Below are 20,491 nucleotides of genomic sequence, written 5' to 3'. Positions count from 1 at the left end.
GATGTGACGAGTTTTTGCATTTTCCGGTTTCACATTTGTCCAATCAGGTTTCTCCAAATCCTCTCGCGGTCCTTGTTCAAAACACAGAGCCGACCGCTTAACAGCTTTTCTGCAACAACGGTGTTGCTGCAATTTTCCAAAAAGAAGACAAAAGGTACTTCATAAACGGTATGGGTCGTCAGTATGTTGTGCTTCACACATTTTGTTGTACCCATGACTAGTAAATTCTGTAAATATAAGTAAATATTGTGAACAACCACGCAACGGGTCGAACTAAGGCTAGCGTTAGCTAGTTACTGTGCTAGCTTCTAACGTCATACACGTCTGGACACACACGCTGTCTGTCAGCCATAGCTGTTAGATGATCATTACAGTGATATAATTCTTTAGATTGTATTTATCGTACTCGTTAGTGATTTAAGTTTTATATGATGGAGTAATGATCAAACCTCGTGTCAATATTCTAGCACCAGAAAACGTTTTGTTTATTGTTTTGTTGGCCCCCCATGCTTATTGTCCAAACAAGAACACTACAACAGTTCTCAAAGAAACTGATAAACATATGTCTGCAGGTATTTGGTTTTCATTCTCACAATGGCAGAAGGAGGAGATGTGGAGTGGGAGCTCAGCAAAGAAAACATCCAGCCACTGAGACGGGGCAGAGCCATATCAGCCTTACATCAAGCACTCAGTCACTCAGACGGAGCCACCTCTGCCATCAACCAACAGAGACAGTATGATGTTTTTCTTTTTATCTTTGAACTGATTGAACTTTTACCCCTGTAGGTTTTGACACTTTTATCTCTCCAGGGCCTTTGAGTCTGAGTTGCGGATGTATGATGGAGATGACCCACTCGATGTTTGGGATCGGTAAGAGAAATGTGTGCACATGTTTTAAGTAGGGCAATAAAGCTTTACACAACCAAAACTGTTTTTTTCAAGCCAAAGTTGGGCATTTTACATGTCAGTAATAAGTGGCTTACTTTTAAGTCCAACCTCAAGTGGCATTTTGCAGAACTGCTCGTTCTGCATTGGTTTCTCTTTTTTTCACCACCAGCAGTTACCACTTGATCTAACATGGTGGTTTTTACAGGTATATCAAGTGGACAGAGCAAACCTTCCCTCAGGGAGGAAGGGAAAGCAACCTCACCACACTTTTGGAACGAGCTGTGACCAGATTTACAGAGGAAAAAAAATATCACAACGACCCTCGCTATGTTGACCTCTGGATCAAATTTGTACGTGCAATGGTTTAACCTCTGGCTTTTTCCTTACCTTTGACAAACGGATGCAGCACTAACACATTTGTCCTTAATGTGAATTATATGTCAACAGGCAGAGAGCTGCCCAGAGCCTTTGGACATTTACAGGTACATGCAAGCACAGGGAATAGGAGTCACACAGGCCACACTCTACATAGCTTGGTCTGAGGAGTACGAGAATCATGGCAACTTTCGCAAAGCAGACCTGGTCTACCAAGAGGGATTTAAGAAGCGTGCTGAGCCGCATGACAAGCTCCTCCAGTTTCACAAGTATGAATCTGTTCAGTACAGCTTGAGATAAATAATGCTCCTTATTTATTAAACAAAATATCTCCTAGTCTTACCAGTTTTCTGTGTTATGTATGTGTAGGGCTCTGCAGGCGCGTGTGTCACGGCAGGTGATGTCAAACTTGGAGGAGGACAGTGATGATGATGAGCCAGAACAACCTGAAAGAGTTTCTCTAGCTGACCTCAAACACAGAGGGAAGAAGAAGACTATCATCCCTGTTAACAGAACCGGGCCAGCAATAAGAAGTAAGCAATATAAAATCTGTTGAGAAATACTTATGATATGATATTACTAGTGACCCAGCATATTTAAATATCCGCATTTTTGGAAAACACTTTAAACAGATATTTCTGGAGGCTTACAGTCACACAGAATCACTGCCGTCGGCGGTGCTTCTAACAGCCGGTTGATGATTTTTGATGAGAACACAGCTCAAAGTGCTGGTCCGTCAGAGCCGAAGTTGGAGTCTTGGGTGGCTCCTCCCACTTCTAGGGCAAAGGAGAATGAGCACCAGCCTGAAAAATGGTCTGATGTAAAGGTATGAGAACTTCAAACTTAAATGTTTACATTTCATTTACAAAGAGACAGTTTGTTTTTTTTAATCTTGTTTCATATCATAGATGCCTCAGAAGACAAAATTTGGACATACAGTGATGGCTCCACCCCCTCCAAAACCCACTTTCCAGCCATTTGTTGAGGAGGCAGAGAAGCCGCCAACAATGTGAGTATTGCTTTTACTCACTAAACAGTGGATAGATAAGATACATTTTCCTTTCAATTATAATCACTGCTGTTCACTCATTCATATATTAAATGCAAGTGCATGATTCTATCCTTCCTGCAGGACTCCATGTAAGATCAACCCAGCAGTGAACACTGTTTTGTCAGCACGGAAGCCAAGCAAAGAGGAAACTCCTCTAAAGAGACTACAGGAATATCATCAACAGCAGAAGGAGGCAGAATCGGGAAAAGCACAGGAGCAGAGCATGTATTGTAAAGAGCTGCTGCTCAATGGTGCCACTGAATTCTGCTTTGAGGAACTGCGTGCTGAACATTACTTTAAAAAGATGGCACAAGGATCAGACAATGTCGGAGGTCAAAAGAGAGACACTAGTCCTTCAGAGTGATCCATATGGGAAGAATAAGGATTTGTATCTTTTACAAATGTTTACCTTCATTTGAATAAGACTTTTATCTACAAGTGACGTGTAATAACAGCTGCTGGTTTTCTATCTGTAAATGTTGTGTTTATAAAGAAACTGTGTTGTATTCACTACACAAACAGTGGAAACTGTGGAAAATGTAATGTAGTCCACTGCAAAATATCGTGGACTGGAAGACTGAGCATGATCTGATTTTAGATGGATTTTAACACAGTGTGAGCAGCCAAAGCTTTATAGTAATAATTATAGGGATACTTGATATTTGTGTCTTCCTAAACACAGCTCAGCTACAGAGCTATTTTTACTCCTTACTAATTCACTGTAAATGCATTGTTCTTAAGAACAGTGCTGCTTTTTAGTTTTTTTTTTTCAAGGTTTCTGTGAGGCGGTTTAGCAGCAGTCTGAGTATATTTGTCTATGCTGTGTCATCAGTGTTCAATAAACGTGTCAAAACGTCTGACTTCTGATTCATTTATTTATTTATTTTTGTTGGTACAGGTGTACAAGAGTATAAATGTTTAGTGTTGCTATTTGTCCAAACATCAAACAGATGAAATTCAACTTTCTAACCTCTCATAAGTCTCATACTTGCTGTGTGTGAAAAGGAGCAAGCCTTGCCCTCATCTCAGCGGTGTTAATCATTGACTAGGGGAGCTTAACCCAGAAGCCCACTGACTAAGGTGGTGGGAGTGTACCTAGACCTAATCTAGTGTGATGATGGGATCCCCTTCACACACAGGCAGCTCGCAGGGCAGACTTTGATGAATGGTTGGAAGATAGGTGTTTGGCTCATTAGCAAGTGAAATCCACCCTTTGCAGTGGTGGGCAGAGCAGGCCTTGGTTATTCCCGAGAGTCCACTGTCCTGGCGGTGCTGTGGCACGGAGTGCTGCTGCTGCTGCTGCTACATGCGCGCAGACCACTGGAAGAACACACCGGAACTATGACGGCCAAGATACTCTCAAGTGGTGAGTTCTCATACTGTCTGCTTAAAAATGTAGGTTTTGCACTTAGTGCAGCTGGAATTCAGCGGCAGATGAATGGCAGCATGATGCACCCCATCATAATAACACAGCATAAAGCACAGTAATGCATCCTCTATGGCTCGCTGTTTGACTTATTAAAAGATCCCATCCAGCGACTCTGATAGCGCTTCAGACAGAAAATCCATAGCCCTCTCTTTACTGCGCTGGAGGGATGGTACCTTTCCTTAATGCGCTGCAGACAGGCCCTCAGAGAAGAGCTTTTGTTCGGCGCTGTTACTGTGACAGACGAGACCACTCCGGCGCCTTCTGTTTACAGTCAGTGCTGTTAACCTATTTAATTAACAGAAGCTTCTCTGCACATGTCTTTGCACAAATACATGTTACCGCACCTGGTCAGTCAGACATGAAGATAAAATATGCATTCAGGTGAAAAATGTGCTGTTAATGAGAGGATTGTCTAGTTAATGCTAGAAGATGTAAAAATGTTTCCTTAATGATGCATATAGGTTTGACTAATAATTATTTTTGACCAGTGCTCTAATTAACTAAATGAATGTGACCTTGATTTTATTTTTCAATATTTTAAGTTAAAAAGTCACAACTGAGGCCCAGTTTTTAATCATCTCTTCAAAACAGTTAAAGAAAATTTAATACTCTGCTGTTGCAATGAATGACACAAGCTTTGTCTAGATTTCCACTATATTTGTCTCAGTCCTCACAGAATTAAGATGGATTTATAGGTCATCTGGAAATGTCAATGGATTTTTCAAAAGAAATTACATTTGATGTAGCAATACTGGCTGAGCTGAGATATCCCATAGTGTAATCCTTACACATTCATCCTAAACAATAGAATGAATTGAAATGCAAACAATCCAGGCGGTAGCTCTTATGCAGCTCCTGGGCTTTTATTTCAATGACACTGCGGTTTAAGACAAGCATTGTCACTTTAAGCCCCCCTCCTTTTTTTAACATTACAAGCTATTTTTACGCTGATTATCTGAATGGGGGAGTGAGGAGATTATTAAGTAATGCAGAGAAATAACGTATAAGACAATGAGTTTAGTTCCAATGTTGATTATTTGACTACAAAGACATTATATACAATAAACACACATTATATATTTTGAAAAGTATTCCAGGCAAAATCTAATGAAGTAAATAATCTTGCTGTGTTGTTAAAACAATGATGTGCTTCAGTGAACTGTGACTGAAGTGTGTCATTCATTGACCTTTTGACCTGTCCAGCTGTCCTTCATACTGACCAAGCATTGATAACTGAGTCTGTGTGTTAATATCTCGGGTAGCCAATGTGCAAACGGGACTTTTTCAGATAACCAGCCTATGTTCACATGTAACTGTACCTATTACAAGGCTGATCTATTGCTGTGCGCAACTCGGAGCTGTAAAGAAATCAGGAAAATAACGTCGATCCGTGACAATAATGCTGACAAGTAAGAGTAAGAAGGAGGGTGGGTGATGTCTGCTGTACCCCCAACAGGCAAATCTGTCATTGTTATGCAGATTGGTTCAGTGGAGCCTTTTTTTCACTTGACTTTATTTGGTGTGTGTAAGGAGGAACATCATTATTTAAGCCTGTTACAGTGCCTTTGTGAGCTCCTCTCATATTAAAAATGCCATGTATTACATGTATGCCCCAAATCTGGTTCACTCTAGCAGGCAATTTCTGCATGACTTGACCCTAATACATTTTCCTGCGTTGTGCCTGGTCTTTGCTGCTGTATAAATTATTCAGGAAATGATTGTGGTGAAAAGAGAAGGGAATGTTTCACTCAAATAATGAGGATGCTGGATCAGATGTAGCGCTGGGGCAGCGCTGTTACTTTGCTTTCTTGTGCCTTCATCAACAAGGATTTTTGGGTCACAATGGACTCAAAAGAGATTGTGTTGATGAGGATTGCACCCTCTACAGAAATAGCCCCCCCCCCTTTTTTTATACACATCCAGATACAACAACCCTTCCTGCCATCTGCCATCCCTGACCCTGTCATTCCATGGATAATGCATTTGAGTGAACAGCAGCACAGTGGGTGAATGCAGCGCCCTCATGTTCTCATGTCACCCACATTACGTGTAAAGGAGACAGAGGGAGAGAGGAGAGGTGGATGAAAGGTATCCCAGGTGATGAAGTGTGGAGGAGCTCTGCTCTTCTTACAGTCACTGGAAACCAGCTTAACTTGCACACACATATACACACATACACACACATAAACACACGCACCGCTATCAGTTCTTTTGCAGCCCAATGAGGGAGTGGGAGGAGGGAGGGAAGGAGGGAAGTGATAAAGAGAGAAGGAGAGAGAGAGGAGGACGAGGAAGAGAGAAAGGGGGGTTGGGGTGGGTGGGAGAGAGAGTGTCTGTAAGAGAAAGACAGCGAGCCTGAGAAGGCAAGGGAGAGCGGGGGGTGGATGGAAGGAGCTACATGGGGCCGTGATACTCTCTCCTCCTGGATGCTGCCTTTCCTTTTCATGGCTTTGTCCCACCTTTGTACGGTCATCCTGCTTCCCCGGGAGCAGGCACCGGTACACGGACCAGCACTCAGCCACGGAGCTGGGGATGAATCAGCCCCAACAAAGAGCCTTTGAGATGGCAGTGTGCGCTTCTGCCTGGAGGGAGGAACGCATCAGGCTTTCCCAGGCAAGCGGCAGCCTGCAGTGTGCTCTTGTTTGAGAGCCAGCCCTCCTTGTCATTGTGTGTATGAGAGAGAGCGTGTATGTCCGTGTGTGAGTGCGTGTGTGAATGTGAGTGAGCAGTGTATAATAGTGTATGTGCACACTCTTACTTCCAATCCTTCCTGGAGGAGAGAGGCTCTCCTCTTCACTGGACGGCAAGGTAAGGGGAAATGAATGTTATTTCTTTTCTCATCTAACAATGATTTATCCCGCCAGAGCCCTGTTTCCTCTCTCCACAGTGGGGAGAGTGGGGTAAAGAAGGGGGGGCGGGTGGTGGAGGAAAAAAAAAGGAAAAGAGGCTTAACGTCATTGATAAAGAGCAGGCTAGTGTATGCCATCCGTAGGCATCAGCTGTGTTGGAGGAAGAGGAGAAGGAGGTGGAGAGGCTGTGAGCAGAATGCAGTGCAGCCAGGTGATGATGTGGGGGAGAGAAAAGGAGCAGACTGAGAGGGGAGCTGGATGTTCAGTGATGGACTGCATCTCAAAAAAAAGAGCCTTCACCTTCTGCTAACCCCTCCTCAAAATACCCACATCCTCTCTCTCCCTCCGTCTCTGTCGCTTCTGTCCTCAACCTCTATTTTAAGGAAGACGATACAAGAATGCCCAAAATGTTTCTCTCAAAGATGGATCACACTTGACAAATACAGACTTTGCCATTACTATGGGCACTGTGGACAGACGCTTCCTGTTTTCATCCCTGTGTATTCTAGTGTGTGTGTGTGTGTTTAGGCTAGTTCTTCAGTGGTTCTTCTGGTCATACTAGTGCACAAGGGTTCAAGCTGTTACACTATTCACTCCTGTGGATGGATGCTGAGGGGAATAAGCACAGGACAGGAAGCTAACATGTGATACATTTTCTTAAAATCTAGGAAACCTGTTGTACAATAGCTTACATAAACATGGAGATGATGCTTGAACTGTGCTTGTTTGACTGTAAACCCGTAAGAAATCTGGTTAGTACTGTTGTAAAAAGGTTTGTAACGTCTCGCTCCGAGTCTCTTTATTAGATGCTAAGTCCCCAGAAAAAATCAATAAGACTAAGGTGTTTTGAAGAAGTGCATAGATTTTAGCTTTGGTCTAATGCTTTAGCATCACTGTTGCACTCGTTCTTATTGACAGCATCACAGCATCCATGGACTTGCTACCAAAAACTGGACCTTGTTGTTGCTGTTTCAAGTTCTAACAAAATCAGGGATGATTTGCTAAATTTATTGATCAGAATATATAGAATTAGTTTCTATTAGTATATTTAATAATCAGATTATGTAATCGTGTCTGCAGGTGAAAACCACGTGTTTGTGTCTCGGGTTACTCATTGGTATTCACTAAGAGGGTAGAAGAGGTGACAGAGAAGGTCTCTGTGGTTCACACACATTTACACACACACAGTTGGACATCTGCTGCACTCAGGGTGATGTGTACACTCCAGCTTCCCCTGAAGTTGAGGTTTTTGCTTTCATGCTCCCGCAGACTTACAGTGAAACACATACAAAGTCCAGCTCATGTAGTGGGACACTAGACTAGAGAGGAAGTGACAGGGTCCTCTTACAGACACACTGCATGTGCCATACACCACGGCCATGATGTACAGCACAGACACCTGCTGTGCTCACAACTGTTTTCAGGAAATGTTTGTGTCAGCCGAAGTAGGGGACAGCGTGCATTACCAGCTTAGTGTTGCCGCCGGCCATGAGACGTCAACCACTAAGGATTAAAAAAAGGCTCTGAGCCCAAATTAGGACAGCATGCCATGAGTCCCTTCTATGGGCTGAAACAGCACCCATGCTGGGTGACACAGGAAGGCAGCAGAGTTGTTGCAGATTGATACCATAAAGTAGTCTGAGGTTAAAAATGGCCAGTGCTTTGTCCTTTGGAGAGACACGCTGAGGCTTTGGCTGAAAAAAATATAAATCAAAGCTTTCATAAGCACATGCACGTACAGTAAAGCTTGCACGAATCCCAGCGCATCAATAAATTAGACCCAAGAGAGAAGAGAGGCTCGTTCCATTGGTCCAGCCTGATCATACTTCTCTATCAGCGCAGCGTCAAATTGTTCAAAGTACTTGTGAGAGCCAAGAGGATCTTTAATTAAACAGAGTGTTGGTCAGTGCTGCTTTTCCTTTCTCTCCTCACTCCAGCCTTTTGAATACATATTGTTACACTGCTTGGAGAAGCATGCTTCCTGACTTACAAGTGTGTTTTTTTTAGTGATGTGTCAGCACTGAAATAACATCCCATAAAAGCCCCAGGACACTCACAGTGTTGCTTTTACAATGTCATTATGTTAAGGTGTTTGGAGTAGATAGATGCTATAGCTTTTACTGTGCATTAATGTCCACACTGCTCGCTGCAGGGCAGAACAAACTAGTTTCTTGTCTGTTTTCTCATCCTGTGCAATCAGTGCCATTGTGACAGGTGACAGAATGATGTACGCACTCTGTTGATGCAAGTGTCCTGTCCTGAAATCCCCTCTACCATTACCTTGTTTACTGCAGTAATGCTGCTACTGTACCGATTAGGAAAAAAAGGGGTGACATCCTCAGAACTGAGAGCTGTTATCAACATCATTGAATTATAGTGAAGCACATCTATGCGACATCTTCATTATTTTCTCTATCTCCTCTTTGTCAGTGAAGCTGAGTGTCCTGACTCACCTTTCCTCCCACGTTCCTCCTGTCCTGACCTCCCATTTCTTGTTTCCTTCTGTCAATATTAGCACAGGACTGGTGTGCACTCCTATGCAGATGTCTGCCCTTGAAGAACTGACAGCCCACATGGTTGTGCACAGACACCGTGTTGTTTTTCTTCCAATCCTCTGGCCCTTTTTTTTACCGATTTAGAGCATGAGAAAATGACAGACAAGCTTTTTGATTGTTTACTTTCTCAGAATCGCAGTGCTCTGTGACTTGTACTGGTTCTGACTAGAACAGCTTCAGACAGAGATTTGAGTGAAAGCCTACACATGACGCATCGCTGCAAGTAATGTGACATTTGAAATACCCCAAGATATGTCACTATCAATGAACTCTCTGTGTGGATGTGGGTCATTCCCGCTTACACAGATGTAAATAGAGAATATGGAAATAATTTCATTCACTAATATCATAATGCAGTAATAGTAATAATCATCATTTGAACATGCTATGCAAGATAACATCTTGTGGTCTATTGTTGCTGATGCACAAAAACTAGTCCATAGCATTAACTTCACATGCCCTTGGGTATGCTCTACATTGTGTCCTTATCCCTGAGTGGGGCTTTTATCAGAGATACAGCTACATCAAGGACCAGGCTGTCTTACTGAAAAAAGGGGAACAGTTTCATGCTAAAGGCTCTGAAAACATTAGATGGCCATGTTTTTTAGAGGCTGTTGTTTTGGTTGTTTGGCTGTTGTTTGGGTTACCCATAACCCTGTGTGATTAGATCTTCTACCCTCTCTTCCAAACTACGGTAACTGTGGATTTCTGTCAGCCTTTATACCTGCTGGTATGCAAGCTAAAAATAGCCCCCAAGAAACACTGGCATTTCACAGTTATAAAGCCTCAATTGTAAAACTATTACTTTGCACTGTGCCTCTTGAAGTCAGACTGTGTTGTGAGGATTGCAAATGTTATCGTCCAATAACCGAAGAACAAACCGGCGGGCGTACATTTTTCTGTTTGCTTCTGAATCTCCTGTAGAAGCTCTGTAAATGTCATGTGTACCCCATGTTTTTATGAATGACTTGCTGGTTGTCAGCAGGATTTATCTTCTGTAGCCTTCGTCAAACAGCCCCAGAGCCACACTGCTAGCATGGCTAACAGATAAAACAGTGCTAACAGCCATAGCTACATTTGTGCAGTGGTGTGACTTTAGTTGCTTTACACGATATGTGTCCTTCTCCAACATTCATTATATTCAAAGTGCTTTGTCGCGCATGATATACCAAATTACAAGCATTAAAATATATGCATGGCAGGATCATGTTATTCCATGTCGCTGAATGCAACTTATTACATCACGTCATCTCCTATTGACAATCCTTCCATGTCTGCAGAGGTGACTTCAAAGAGAAAGCAGACATCAACTTACATTATAAACACTGCTATTGTACTGTCCAATCACGTCCATCGCCTTGTACCCTTTTTCATGCCCTTAGATAGTGGATGTAGGTGCATGTGTGTGTTTTACAAAGCACAAGGAAGAGATGACCAACTGAGTACCCCCCCTACTCCCCTCCCACTTGAGAGGCAGTCTCATTACACTCAAAGGGCAAAACGGTCATCATAATGAAGCTGATAGGAGAGCAATCTCTAAACCCTCCACGCTGTACTGCAGAGTCCAAAAACAGCAGTTAGGACCTCAATGCTATCATGCTGCTATAAAATAGATGTGGCTTCCTGTACTTCAGTATAGCTGGATTATGCTTATACATGCATTGACAAACACAGAAAGAGGATTACCTCATCTCCTTCGTCTCCCACCCTCACCTCACTATTTGACATGAATCCTGTAAAAAAAAAAAAAAATACACGTCTGCTGCTAAAGAGGAGGGAGGGAAATGATGTGTCCTAAAATTAGATCAGTGAAGGACTGAACACCAACACTAATCCTGCCAGCACAGTCACCTGCACACTCACAACATTTCTGCATGCACGCCAACAAAAAGATAGAGGCAGAAATCAGGGCAAATAGGGAAAAAAAATCATTCAACAGAGCTGGGAGCACTAACATCGAGCAAATCCAATATCTCTCTTATCTCTCGATCCCCTCCCACTCAACCACAACTCCCGCTCGGGGTGATTTGAACATGAGAGGAAGGCAAGCATGCCCTCTCTTCTTCTGTCATGTTGTCTGTGGGAAGCATATGGATTGCCTGGTTGAATTTCTGCATGGCATGAGAGGCCCAGCCACTCTGCCAGGTGAAGAAGCTCCATCCCGTCAGGGGTAAGAATGTGACCTGATATTCATTTAAACCCGGATTGGGATGGGATTAAGTAGTGACTTTCTGCAGAGAAACAGGGTCTGTTTGCATGTTGTTTATTTGCAACTCCCTTTATTTAAGCAGAGGTTTATGTTTAGTCAGACTTCACTGACACTTATGCGAACTGCTTTTTGCTGATTTCCTTTGTGTATGAGAGAGATTTCATTTCTCAGGATTTGTGAGTTTTTAGGTCACACATTTGGATCTATTTAATTTGTTACTACTGCACAATTTTGTAGAGATGGAAATACCTAATGTAGCACAATTTTACCAGTGACCTCATCCTCCCTGGCTGTTCATATCCCTGACAGCAGCTGGCTGAGTTTTGCCTCAGCACTTTGATAGATTCAAGACAAGCCACTGAGGCATAGGGTCAAGTCCCTGCAGTTTTGAGGGCTGTGACCAGAAAGCTAGATCGTGCACTGTGCAAGTTCAGCTCTGCACATTTATGTTTAATGGCCGTACTCTGAAATCAATAACATATTGTTATCAAGGCAGTCATAAGCTTGGCAGAGAGGGGTCATTATAAGGCCAGAAGCATGTGATTAAAGCCTGTAAATCAATACCAGCATCAAGTTTTTAATTTATTTGCACAAGCAGAACCTAACTAAGTACGTGCGTGTCTAGTTGTCTGTATTTCCAGAGTCTTTAGAGAGGAACAATAATTGAGAATGAATAATAAATGCTGTGTGATGTTCTGCTCTCTGCTGGTTTGAACGGATGAAACTTGATGAAGTACCATAAAAACAAGCTGCATTATTTGTGCCCTGTTATTGTTGGCAGTGGAGGACTGTAGTGAGTGAGTTTGCATTTCACACATATAATAAATATAAAAAAAAAAATAAATATTGATTGATCCGCTTGTAAAAGAATACATGAGCGTAAATGTGTAAATATTTGTTCAGGCAATGCCAGCATCTGCACGTTGAGCAGCTATCTAAGCAGCCTCCCATGCACTGGAAAAAGACAGCTCACCATCGTCTGCTTTGCAAAATTGTTTTCGGAGGCATTTGTTCCTCCACAATCAGCTGTTAAAAGCCTTTCTGTGTCTGTTGGAAGCAAACCGGGTCCCTGCCTCTCTAATACATCCATGTGTGACTGTAATCTCAGCCCCAACTCCTCTCTCACCACCTCCTGAGAGCCCTCACACCATAATGTCCCTGTCAGATAGAATTAAAGTCCTTCCCAGCACCACATTATGTACATAGGGAGAGCACAGAGTGATACGTTTATGCAACACTTAGCATATTAGCCTTGTGATTGAATTATCCTTGGAGGGTGACATGTCTCTCCAAGCAGTGATTCTTTCCCTCCTCCTCTCTCTTTCTCTCCTAACCCCACCTTCCTTTAATGAGGCAGGTTTAGCTGATGTGACCACTGGGTCTGACCTCCTTTTACCCTCTGGTGATGCAGCAGGGTGAGTGGCATGGGTTAGTCACCGATGCATCTCATAAACAGCCGTCGTTGATGTCGATTAGAGTCGTGCTGGTCTGAGGGTGGAGGTGGGGAGAGGAAAGGCTGCCAGCTTGATGGCCTGCTGGGTTGCGGAGGGCTGCAAAACTTTCCTCAGCTCCCACCATTTCACAGTGCATGATGGGAGATTGTATCTGAAACTCTCAGGGCACCTTGTAGGCCTTAACACTGGGCACATAATTCAGGGCTACGTACTACTAAAGTAAGTGAGGATCTGCCTTGGCACAGTGGTGCTTTGAGATCAGCGGTCAGTATGCTCTCAGTGATAACATGTCCATGTTAAGCAGGTATAAGGCTAACCAGGTTCACCTTCTGAAGCCCCAGGAACAGAGAGAATATGAGGACAGGGACCAGGCTATAATAATGGCAAGAGTAGAGAGATGCAATAATGTGTCTCTCTTTGCGTGTTAGAATGAAGAGGAGCGTCATTGTTTTCATGGCCTGCCTGTCTGAATCACAGAATGCTGTCATTTAATGTTATGTATGACATATCTAAAAGGGCTGCTGTACCTGCTTAAAATAACATGAACTTTAATGATTGAGTCATACTGAAAAGCATAGCTAGAACATCTATTAATTTAAACTGTGACCTCATTCTGCTAAAGGAAAAACCAGAGGAAAAACCAGAGGTTTGCAGATCAGACAGTTCATCTTCTAGGAACTACAAGTGAGGGGATTTTAAGTGAGCAGGATTCATCATCTGGGAACCATGTCTAATTTTCATGTCCAATCCAGTCAATAGTTATCGTGATGTTTCAGTTCGCTTGTGGGGACGTTCTCTGTGCTGTGAGCTATATAAAACAGCATTAATACTAATCATGAGACTTAAATGTGAGTGATTATCTCTCAGTACAGCTGTGCAGCTGAGGAAATGAGATGTAATGTATTTAATTATTTCCCTCCACTTGAATGGAAAATAAAGCTGGGCCATACAGTAAACCTCGCCAAATCCAGGACCATCCATCCAAACATTAAGTGGTCTCTCTCACTGCAACCAAGGGCACACAAGCTTCTAAATAGAATGGGATACGATAGGGTTACAAAGGAGTTATGAAGGACAGCAATACCTTAGTATATTTGTGTTTTTTGTGTACATATGAATGAAGTGTTGTACTTGTCCTGCTAATGCACTGAAAGCCTGTGGGCGCTGGCCAGCCCTGCCGCGTGCTCATCAGTAAAAGGGCACACAGAATGAATAAGCCTTAATTGACCAGATATCCTTCATTACACATGTGCGTACAAATCCGTCCTCTCTCCTTGGAGCTGTTCAGCGGCACAAACTCGTGACAGTAAGCAAGGCAGCATGGGACATCAACATCACAGACATAGCAGAGATTTTAGATGAGCCATTTTTAATGTTTGAGGTTGACTGATTTTGTTTGGTAAAACGCAAAGGAGAGGAGATCCTTTTAACAACAGAGGCAGAGGAGATTTGCTCATATTTGAATGTCAACATTACCGTTACATGTGATATGTATCATGTATAAAATGATCAAATTTATTTAAAGCTGAATACTTTTCTCCACAGGGACTTTTTAAATCAGGCACACTGTCTCCCCACCTGACCTGACTATGTTTCGCAAGAAGAAAAAGAAGAGGCCTGAGATATCAGCGCCCAAAAACTTCGAGCATCGTGTACACACCTCGTTTGATGCCAAGCGCGGCTGCTTTGTGGGCTTGCCGACCCAATGGCAAAGCCTGATAGAGAACCTGCGAAGGCCCAAACCCATGGTGGACCCTTCCAGGATCACAGAAGTGGAGTTGAGGCCAAAGAAGGTATTTACTTTATTGATTCTCTTTTGCAAACTGCTCGGACTTTCATTAGAGTCATCGAATCAGCCTCAGTGTGGCTAAAGCATAAAAATATGCTGTTAGTTTTGTCAATGCAGAAGTATTTCTCAGTGCTGCAGAGGGATTCTGCTGTCTCAGAAAATGCCATAATCCTCTGATGACAGCACACTCCCCTCCCCGTCTTTTTGCTTTCTTATCTATCATGGGGCTGGGCTAATGACCCTGCTGTGTACACTGACTGTACGATGTTGAATACTCACAGGGGCCACAAGATTTATTACTCCATGCAGGCAATTAATAACAGTCCATGGTGCCTTCCCACAGATGTCAAGCAGAAGGGATAAAAAGTGCAGGTACAGCAAAGGAAATGCCAGTGAGTGATAAAGGCTGCAAATCTCAGGGTTTCTACACTTCAAAGCGCATACTGTCGATGCTCTTTATGGCCGTTTAGAAAAAAAATAGAGACAACACCAACATTTTATGATGTGATTAGTGCTGCGCAATATGAGAACCATCATGTCAGCATTTAGGTCAGTTTTAATTGCATCATCAATATCAGCCGAAAATCCCAAACAAACAAACCAAAAAACAGAACAAGCTGGTGAACATTCAGCATGATTATTTCTTGATGTATGCAGAAAAAAAAGAAAAAAAAGGTCATTGTCAAGTATTATTATAGCATCCTCTAAATACAGTATCTCACCGAGGCCATTATCACCCGCCATTCTCTGCTCTCAGAGAGGTGCTGCAGTTAGTGAGATGTCATCTGACCTCTACCCCCTGTGCAGTTATAATGGCACTGAACCAGAGAAACAGGAGAGGCTGTTGACTGACTGTGAGCTGAACATGACTCTACCCTCAGACTGACTAATAAGCCACCATGCGCTCACTCATACATTATTCTGCCAATACACCTAACATTTGTCTGATCTAGTTTTATGTAAAGGCAAGTTTAGGCCCTGTGGCTATTCCTGCCTACTCACTATGCATACCACTTAAAAGGTCATAAGAGTCTGTAATATGTGAAAACATCGGAGCAGTTGTGCAACGGTTGCTTGGTATATTTGTAAGTGTCTTGTCAGAATAAGCCAGGAGGGAAATAAAGTTTTCGCCTTTGAAGAATGCCAAAGATGTCCTTTACAGATTCTCAAGTCTAAATTTAACTTGCCTTTGAGCATTATATCACCCTCATTAATTCTTTCAGTCCAAAAATCTTTCTATAATGTAATCATGGTATGCAAAGTGTGATAAGGATAAACGCCTCTCTTACTTTCAGACCATTGTGCGTGGGAGCATGATCGGTCACGGAGACTACATTGCAGCCATGATCAACGATATGAGTCGTCTGTCTGTGACCAGTTCCAACTCTTTGAGGAAGAGCAGCCCCTCAGCCAGGAAGAGGGCCCAGTCTCTCGGAAGGCTGGGGGAGGTGAACGAAGGAGACACGTACCAATACGAAGGTCTGACTCAGGATGATGATGACGAGGAAGACGCTGGTCAGGAAGATTGGAGGGACAGGGCTAGGAACATCCACAGTGAGACCAACACGCCTTACTTGGGCATGAAAAAGAGCATAACTCTGCAGCCCAACGGGATCTTGCCAAAGGCTAAGTCGACATATGAAGTTGGCGTCAGCTCGATGGAGGCACCCTCACAATCTGCTCAATCCCAGAACATCCAGGTGCCAAGTTATGGGGCATATATGAGTGGTGAGCTGGGCAGTCCTCAGGAGAGAGTAATATGGAAAAGAGATTTCCAGCTGCCCAGAGGTATGCCACCAAATCAGAGACCTGTAGCCTGTTTCTACAGCCCAGCTATGACTGTGCCGCAGCCTCATGGAGATCCAGGAACTGTCACCACAGAGCTCCGGCCTAATGTACCTCCAGTGTACATGCACCCACAGAACAGCCCAGGAAGGCCGTTTTCCTCCTATGACCTGAAAGTAAGCCTTTGCAGTGATTAAGTGCACTCATAATGCATTATTCATAAAACACACAATATATGCATACTTCTGTTAATGCTATGCACATCATTTTATTAGTACTCAGCATGTTTTTGCATGAACTCTAAACGCATTAAAGAGCGCTTTTTGGTCAAGAAATGATCAGGGATCATTTTAGTGCTTAGGTTGTGGAACTTTAGTGAAGGGGCATATTGATCGTCTTTACACTAAAGGTGATTAAAGTTCTGAGTTTGAGTATTTTATTTAATTCTAGTGTTAAAAAATGAAATGTGGGTTTAAAGTGCCAGTGGGGCTGTAAATGCTGAAAGCTGCTATGTTTGCCAAAATCTCAGTGGGGCCATATAGCAACATCTTAACATGAGTCATATCAGGTGAAGTGGATGCAGAGTGAAAGTAAAGGACTTGATTTACATTTAGCTTTAAAGTGGGTCATGAACCCCAGGCAGGCGGCCAACTCCCTTTCAGCTCTCTCACCCTTTTTTTCTTATCGTGTAGGCAGAGTCGGCAGTGAGGTACCACTCCGGTTTCCTGCCCACTGGCACCAGCAGTCCTCTTGTGGGAGGCATCAGACCTCAGCGGACAGTGCGCTCCTCAGCTAGCTACACCCTGGGCCTGTCGCCCAACATGGGACTGAGACCCAGCGGCCCAGACCCCTTCATCAGACATTCTGGATGCCCCAATCCTCCTTACCCTCGACAGGACAGTCCCTCCCAACCTCGACCTTCCCCTACAGGCTCACTAGCCACCAGTCCCCCAGGCACATGCTCCCCTGCCTTCAGACCTCCACAGCATCCTTCACCCAGGCCACCACCTGACCCCCCTAAGGTGACACATGAACAGTTCAAAGCAGCCCTGCAGATGGTGGTGGACAAAGGTGATCCTCGCTCTTACCTGGAGAACTTTGTAAAGATTGGGGAGGGCTCAACAGGCGTAGTGTGTATCGCTACAGAGAAGCACAGCGGCAGGCAGGTGGCAGTGAAGATGATGGACCTGCGACGACAGCAGAGGAGAGAGTTGCTCTTTAATGAGGTAAAAAAAATGATCTCACAGACACCGGCAAGTAAATCTAACACACATATGTACTCATTTGCAGCCACAGAACTGTGTTGTTTGTGGTTTAGCCTTAAGTTTCCCAGTCTGTGAAAACAGTAGATAAATATTGTGCTCTGTGTGTCAGGGCGTGTTTTCCAAAGTCTAATGATGTTATCAGAGTAATCCTGGCACTGTGTTTGTCTCTGCTTTGCATGGATCTCTAATTAAAGACACTTCAGAGGCTGATCACTGTTAGAGTGAGGATAGAGGCAGCCTCTCAAATCTGTTTGATTTTCATTATGAGGATGTACTAACATGGATGTTCTGTGGTGCAGGTGGTCATCATGAGAGACTATCAGCACAGGAATGTGGTGGAGATGTTTAAATCTGCCCTGGTGGAGGAGGAGCTTTGGGTAATCATGGAGTACTTGCAGGGTGGAGCACTAACCAACATTGTGTCTGAAACCAGGTACCAGTACCACTGAGAGAAAATGTCTGTCAAGACAAAGCTGCATTTGTTTCTTTTAGTCATGATTTTATTTTTTTTAACAACAAAACCACCACTAGGGGGTGGTGTGGTATCGACTGCTGAGTGATCAGTGCAGGCATTCAGTCTTCTGCTGCTTTCCACAGGGGAGAAGTAATAATCCAATAACATAATTGAATTTGTGCATGTTTACATGCCACGTGGAATGCCAATTTTTGGGTGGAAATTTGATTCCGTGCTGCTGTCACATTGTTTGCCAATGCATACATCAAAATTGAGCAAAACATATTGACCAGCTGAAGGAGTTGATTTTTGTCAGGGTGCGTTTGTTTTGAGCTGTTAGTGTGCTCTTTATTATTAACAGATGGCTGGCTCCATCTCCATAGAGGATGACCTCAGGGTTAGATCACTTGACTCAAAGGGATGAAAAAGGTTTCTCTCAAGCCAGACGACATATAAAATGAGCCAGCTGTCACAGCCACTGCTTGTCAAAGGCTAAAATAATCAGGATATTGACAGAACTATCAAGAGAAAGAGGCCTTTGTTTGTTGTTTTTTTTCCTGGCTGCAGCCTGAAACACTTGGACCCATGCGTGTCTCTTTTAATTAAGAATACATACAGAAAAAAATGACACCTCAGTGTCTTTTTGTGTTGCATTTATAAAACATTAGTATATCTTATATATCATAAACCACATTAACATTGTAGAGGAATTACCCTGTTGCAGTTGTCACTCTGTTGCGAGTGAACCTTGCCTTTAATGTGCACTGATTCATGAATTTCCTGTTTTAACAAGTAATGGAGCAGTGAAATGTTCATGTTAAATCTGAGTGTGTAAACCTGTATGTGTGCTGCAGGCTGAGTGAGGAGCAGATTGCCACAGTGTGTGAAGCTGTTCTGCAAGCCCTGGCCTATCTCCATTCACAGGGAGTCATCCACAGAGACATCAAGAGTGACTCCATATTACTCACATTAGACGGACGGGTATGTTCTTGCTTTATTTCTTTATTTATTTTTTTCTTTTTCTGTCTTTTTCCATCTTTGCTAATGTCTTTCTGTTGCCCCACAGGTCAAGCTCTCAGATTTTGGCTTCTGTGCTCAGATCAGTAAGGACATCCCCAAGAGGAAGTCTCTCGTGGGAACACCTTATTGGATGGCTCCTGAGGTCATCTCCAAATCACCATATGGCACTGAGGTGAGGAGGCACACATGCAGTTCTCATCCTTTCTGAATAACAGTGGTGATCTCTGTCAGACAGCATAAATGCCAAGAGTGGCAATCTGTGCTATAGATATTTTACACACTGTCGTCATTCCAGGTTGATGTGTGGTCCATGGGTATCATGGTGGTAGAGATGGTGGATGGAGAGCCCCCATACTTCAGTGAAACCCCTGTAGCAGCAATGAAGAGGCTGAGGGATGAGCCAGCTCCTACTGTACGAAATGTCAACCAGGTACGAGATATTCACACCCACCCACAACATCATCTTTGTTTAAACAAAGTGTAGCATGTGAACTGAAGATGAATACATGGGTCTCTGGTCCAGATCTCCCCAGTTCTAAAAGACTTCCTGGACCGTATGCTGACTCGGGACCCTCTAGAGCGGGCCAGCGCCACTGATTTGCTGGAGCACCCCTTCCTGCTCCAGAGCGGGTCACCTCAGTGCCTGGTGCCCCTGGTGGAGCAGTACCGAAAACGCATGTCCCGCTGCTGACCCCCATGGGGTTCCCTGTTCCCCCAGCACCCACCTGTAGTCTGACCTGTCCACCAGGCCTCTAAAGAGGACCAGCACTGGGGTCCAGCTCTTCTAGCACCCAAGCCAATGGGCTATCAGCTTCAGAGAAGCAGACCCAGGAGAGCATTTGCTGCCAGCGTGATGGTGGCAAGTTGACAGACACCGCATGGTCTCGGGCATGAGAGAAGCACTTTAGGAGTGAGTTAAAGGCAGCATGCAGTTCAGCTCAGCTCTCTACTCAGTTCGGTCTGAATATTGATTGGCTTCCTGTAGCATTCAGTGAGGTTCAACACAGCACAACACTGTGGATATAAAGCTCAAATCAATATTCCACAAACACGAACACACGCTACTCTACAAATCCCTTATAGTGTTCATAGTGGGCATTATTGCTAGCTGTGTAAAGCTTATAAAGCTGGTGTTAGGCTCACAGTAGCTCATTGTGACATTATTAAGCAAGGGTAAAGTTACCTCGGCACACTCGCACCCGCGGAAAGTGGACAAAACCTGGTCAATACTCACTCTTTGCATGGCCAAATGGAGGCACACCTGGCCTGATGCGTATGCTTGAATACTGTATGTACCAAACTGGGATGTGAAAGACAATTCTCCTTTATTAGCATAATAATGGGTAGATGAAAGCCCAGCTGCTACTA

The 20,491-nt window shown here is 43.7% G+C and overlaps 2 protein-coding genes across 3 annotated transcripts; both read left to right on the top strand.

Annotated features, from left to right (window-relative positions):
* Positions 1-80: 80 nt before the first annotated feature.
* bub1bb (BUB1 mitotic checkpoint serine/threonine kinase Bb) lies at positions 81-3,171 on the top strand. 2 transcript variants are annotated; one of them, XM_028395880.1, is made up of 9 exons: positions 81-168; positions 573-734; positions 811-870; positions 1,094-1,238; positions 1,336-1,532; positions 1,633-1,796; positions 1,896-2,089; positions 2,172-2,272; positions 2,396-3,171. In XM_028395880.1, exons 2-9 carry the CDS (start codon positions 595-597, stop codon positions 2,676-2,678), a joined length of 1,284 nt encoding a protein of 427 aa, XP_028251681.1. In that variant the 5' UTR covers positions 81-168; positions 573-594; the 3' UTR covers positions 2,679-3,171. The 2 variants fall into 2 exon arrangements, with proteins under 2 accessions (XP_028251681.1, XP_028251682.1); XM_028395881.1 differs by having other exon boundaries at positions 83-154.
* A 3,268-nt stretch (positions 3,172-6,439) lies between these two features.
* Positions 6,440-19,814, top strand: pak6 (p21 (RAC1) activated kinase 6). The gene is made up of 9 exons (XM_028395807.1): positions 6,440-6,551; positions 14,356-14,603; positions 15,895-16,560; positions 17,077-17,610; positions 17,949-18,082; positions 18,958-19,084; positions 19,170-19,295; positions 19,419-19,553; positions 19,647-19,814. The coding sequence occupies exons 2-9, from the start codon at positions 14,400-14,402 to the stop codon at positions 19,812-19,814; spliced, it is 2,094 nt and encodes a 697-aa protein (XP_028251608.1). The 5' UTR covers positions 6,440-6,551; positions 14,356-14,399.
* Positions 19,815-20,491: the final 677 nt, after the last annotated feature.

This window comes from Parambassis ranga, chromosome 22 (genome assembly GCF_900634625.1).
Source record: "Parambassis ranga chromosome 22, fParRan2.1, whole genome shotgun sequence".
NCBI classification, from domain to species: Eukaryota; Metazoa; Chordata; class Actinopteri; family Ambassidae; genus Parambassis; species Parambassis ranga.
Note: the sequence above shows the minus strand (reverse complement) of the source record. Positions and strands in the feature narration are given on the sequence as shown.